Raw genomic sequence first — 5,029 nt, 5'->3', positions numbered from 1 at the left:
CTTGAGCTAAGGATAAATGCTACTAAAAATAATTCGGATTGATTTAATTTTGCGACCACTATACCCATATAACGTTTTATTTTGAAAAGTTATTATATAAATAATTGTAGAGTAGGGTACGATGTTTAATGGTGAGCCGTGGTCAACTATAATGTTTTTTACTTGTTCAATTTTTATTTTTACTATTCAGATAAGCCTTTCTTCTGCACTTCAACGCTACTTTATTAGATTTCCACAACTAAAGCGATTTAGTTCATATTTCTTGCGATTTTTGATCATCATTTTTCGGAATGCTATCATCCAAACTAATATTTACACGCGATCAGTAAAATAATACCTAAACATTAAAAAAAAAAGTTTGCATAGATTTTACAAAAATTTAAAAAAAAAATTCAAGTCTTGAAAGAGTTTTGTTAAAGGTTCCCTCCCGTCTCTGCAACCATCACAGTGATAAATAGCTAAGTATTTCAGCATTTATTAGTAATTCATTAATCAAAAGTAAAGATAAAGTCCCATTTTTACAAGAAAGACAGGACAAACATTTTCGCAACATTTAACAAAGCAACAAAATAACCGCACAACAACAACAACAAAAGTCACACTTGAAGTCATCTTTACAAACTAAATTTTATGCTTAAGAATTTTTTCAACTCTTTTTTTTTTTTTTTTTTTTTTGTTTCTTCAACGAAGCGAAAGCAAAGCCAAGGACTTGTATGCAGCGGGTGGTAAAGCGTTAAGCCGAGAATGTCATAAACAAAAAGGAAAACCTACACGAAAAGGAATTTAAACTTGTGGAAAAAATAAATTTACCTTGACAAGCGTTACACAATCAATACAATGTATAACAAAGGCAACCAACCCATCAAAACTATCATCCAAGTTTTTACATATTCGAGAAAGATAAAAAGAAAAATGCGAAAAAGAATGAAAATGAAAATGGTAAGGAAATCTATTTTAAAACTTTTCTACCCTTGTTCTCGTGAAATCTTCTTATCAGTTTTCGAAGAATGCTTAAGAGTCCATCACATGAGTTTTTTCGGTTATGTTAACGGCTTTTCCTTCTTTCTTCCTTTTTTTTTTTTTATGCGAACCTTTGCCAGCCGGAGCATTACTGACATTTTGCTGACTTACATATGTTTCCTTTGAGATTACCATGTCGAACGGTTCATTGCTTCTTCATGATTGAGAATTTCAAGCAAATAATAATTTCCGAAAAACTGTTTGGGTGGAAATAAACATCAAAACATCTCATCTCATTTCAACTCATCTCATCTCATCTATACGGTGCGTAGTCATGAACATTATGAAAGCAAATGGTTGAAAGAAAACAAAAAACAAAAAAAAAAAAAAAAACAGAAAAAAAAAACACCTTTCTATTAAACATAAATTTTTAATAAGATGCCATCACTGCGTTTTATAACATATTGAATTAGCAGGAAAGTGAGTACACTTGTTGCTCACAAAATGCCCAACAATTAGTTGCGAAAAATATAAATAAATAAATAATTTAAAATTTCAATTAATCAACTCTTGTTAAATCATCAAGAAACATTATTGTTGCCTATGTCTTACATGTGTGCTTTAATATGTTTTTAATTAAGTTCAACACGTTTAGCAACTGCTAAACCGTTTCATATGAACTCGCAGCATGCGGTAGGTACGTTTCCCATCTCAACCTAATGCAATGCATGCCTAATGTCCACCTACTACTTGTTTGCTAGTAAATGTTTGTTGTTAATCATAAATGTTTTAAATTTAATAAACGGCTAAATCTAAACACAAATCTTTATTGACTATACGCAAGCTATTAATTGAAAGCTTTTCTAAAATCATCATTCACCACTCTTTGATCTCTTCTATTATACTTAGTTAAGAATTATACCGCGAAGTAAATTAGAAAGTTTTATTTGAGGCATGATTGAGTAGTTCTAAGTGGTCGTACTGAAAATTCTACACCGGTAGTAGTACTAGCAAAAATGGCAGTAATTGCAGTATTAATAGCATTGGTAGCAATAAAAGAACTCACAACAGTAATATCAGTAATAGCAATACTAGCAATAGTAAAAATAATAGCAAAAGAGTGACAACAACAGAAATAATAAAAATAGTAGAAATAGTAAAAATAGTATCAATATTGAGAATAGAAGAAATAGTAGCATTAGCAGCAGGACTAAAAATAATAGGAATAGCAGCAATAGTAGCCATTGTAGCAATATTAGGAATATTAGAAGTACTCGTAACCATGCTGGTAATAGCAATAATCTTAGCAATGGTAGCAATAATAGCAATTATAAAAATAATAGCAAAAGGGTAGCAATAGCAAAAATACTAAAAGTATTAGGAATAGCAAAAATAGTATCAATATTGAGAATAGAAGAAATAGTAGCATTAGCAGCAGGACTAAAAATAATAGGAATAGCAGCAATAGTAGCCATTGTAGCAATATTAGGAATATTAGAAGTACTCGTAACCATGCTGGCAATAGCAACAATCTTAGCAATGGTAGCAATAATAGCAATTATAAAAATAATAGCAAAAGGGTAGCAATAACAGAAATACTAAAAGTATTAGGAATAGCAAAAATAGTATCAATATTGGGAATAGAAGAAATAGTAGCATTAGCAGCATTATAAGATATAATAGGAATAGCAGCAATAGTAGCCATTGTAGCAATATTAGGAATATTAGAAGTACTCGTAACCATGTTAACAATAGTGGCAATTTTATCAATAATAGCAATAATAGTAACACTGGTAGCAATAGTAACAATAGCGAAAGTAATACCAATAGTACAAGTAACAATAATGACTGTTATAGTAGGAAAGGCAGTAGTATTAATCATGCTACATATAATGGTAGTCGTACCAATAGCAGCAATGACAGCAATACTAGTAGTAGTAGCAAGAATGATAGTGATCGTACCAACCGTAGTAAAGAACTGACTTTACGAATTAATTATTACGTCGACATCATGACTGCAATTAAAAATATTGTATTACATAAGTGGATACTGGCCTTCAATGCCTTAATGCGAAACGTAAGTGGAAGAAGGGTAGAAGGCTGTATTACTTCATCTTTTGATTGCTAATATTGTCTAACCTGTTCACGTTACAGCTTTTAAAAGAAAAGCCATTGTTTACTTTGCTTTAAATTTAAAAGTTACACACGCACACACACTCGCACTCAAGTTAAGCCAACTATATATATATACTATATTGAAACCTATAACTGTCAATGCCAATTTCTTTCTGAATTCATAAATTTTCAAACTGAGCCGCTACTGACATTGCTTAGAACGACTTGTATTTAAGGAAACGTCAAAAACTCGGGGCAATTCTCGCTTTTTATAGCAAAAATGCCAAACTGTGCCCCACTAAGGGATAAATTTTTTTCTTTCACTAGCTTTACTATAATACTTAAGAGATTATATCTTTGACGGCGAGAAAGATTTAGATTTAGTTAGCAAGACTCGATATCGTGTAGTGATGATGCCGCTCGCAAAGCATTCTGTCCTAACTGAAACCAATCAAATATTGCTAAAAGGTTTCCAAGTATCGCGGAATGCTACTCATTATTATTTCTCTGATAAGTAAACATCATTGTGCATCAGGTAAAATTGTTTAATCGAATCATTCCTTTCAATCACATACATTTTCACATATTTTCATTAATATTAACTTAATTTTTATGAATTTGAAAGAACAAAAAAAAAAAAATAAATAAATTGCTGCAACTATTTTATTATATTATTATTACGACGATTCTCGCACAAAATATAGGCGTCGCATAGACGGACATATTGCATTTACATACAAATTAGAAATACAAACATACAACCTGTTGATGATGTTGCCAAAGATACTGCGGCATTGCTGCCGCTTTGATTAGTTGACGATGAGCTGATGTGTAGCTGATGTTGACGATGACGACGATGATGACTTATTTAATATATATATATATATATACATATATTATGTATATATATACATATATACATATATTATGTATATATATATATATATAGTTATATAAGTTTTGGTTTTGAGTCATGATTTACATGAAGCTTTATTAGCTTCTGGTGTTTTTCAAGTATGATAGTGTGATGCTGCAACAACCATATAAACAGCGGCAAAAACATACGCATGCTCACGCACAACTAAGAAAACTGTTTATGTGTGCCTTTTGCCTTTTATTGTGCTTTTCTGTTTCTGTTCACGGCGGCCTTGTTATGTTCAAAACAAGTACGTACAACTGATGCAAATGTATTGAAGCTGAACTGAGAGTTTAAAGCGCCAACCGTTTGCAAATTGAATAATTACACTAATACTTCATAAATAATTAATGTTATGCATTGAACACAACCACCAACAACAAACCAATACCATTATACAGTCAACCACCACCATCGGCGAGTTGGCTACGGCGGTATGTGCGAATGTTTTTTGTGCGTCAAAGTGTAAACGCAGCTCAATTACTCGTTGTTCTTGCCCAAAGCATAAGAGTAAGCTTATGAGCGCATGCATGAGCACCTCAAAATGTTTTAATTTTTCTTTTCGCGCTGTTGCTGCTTTTTTTTTTTATTTATTTATATTTGTATTTTTTTTCTCATATTCTGTCTTGGAAATTGTTAGTGCGATGGTACGCTGTTACTTTTGCACGTTGCCCAAAATACTCTACTCGCTCAAGATATTGATATTCAGCCTATACGCGCTGCCACCACAAATGGCCCAAAACAACTATGCATTATCATCATTGAGGAGTTTTCCGTATGCAGTTAGAGAGTTGACTGTTGTTGTGTTGACTGTCGTGATTATTGTTGGGCCGAAAAAACTTCAACTTTAAATGCATGTGTGCATGTGTAAGTGTTTGTGTGTATGCGCGTTTGCAAACCAGGCGCTAATATTGCCTTCCGGCAATGATACATACGCGCAGGAACACATCTCTCGCGCCAAAACTCAATGAAAAGCAAAAAAAAAAAAAAAAAAAAAAAATTACGTAATATGAAAATCATTTACCGCATATTCAAAAA

The 5,029-nt window shown here is 32.0% G+C and overlaps 1 protein-coding gene across 1 annotated transcript; it reads left to right on the top strand.

Annotated features, from left to right (window-relative positions):
• Positions 1-1,976: 1,976 nt before the first annotated feature.
• Positions 1,977-4,778, top strand: LOC119637193 (uncharacterized protein DDB_G0283357-like). Its single transcript, XM_038033085.1, has 3 exons — positions 1,977-2,060; positions 2,534-3,037; positions 4,632-4,778. Exons 1-3 carry the CDS (start codon positions 1,977-1,979, stop codon positions 4,776-4,778), a joined length of 735 nt encoding a protein of 244 aa, XP_037889013.1.
• Positions 4,779-5,029: the final 251 nt, after the last annotated feature.

Source organism: Glossina fuscipes, unplaced genomic scaffold (assembly GCF_014805625.2).
Source record: "Glossina fuscipes isolate IAEA_lab_2018 unplaced genomic scaffold, Yale_Gfus_2 0, whole genome shotgun sequence".
Lineage (NCBI taxonomy): Eukaryota > Metazoa > Arthropoda > Insecta > Diptera > Glossinidae > Glossina > Glossina fuscipes.
This window is presented reverse-complemented; position numbering and strand designations above follow the sequence as displayed.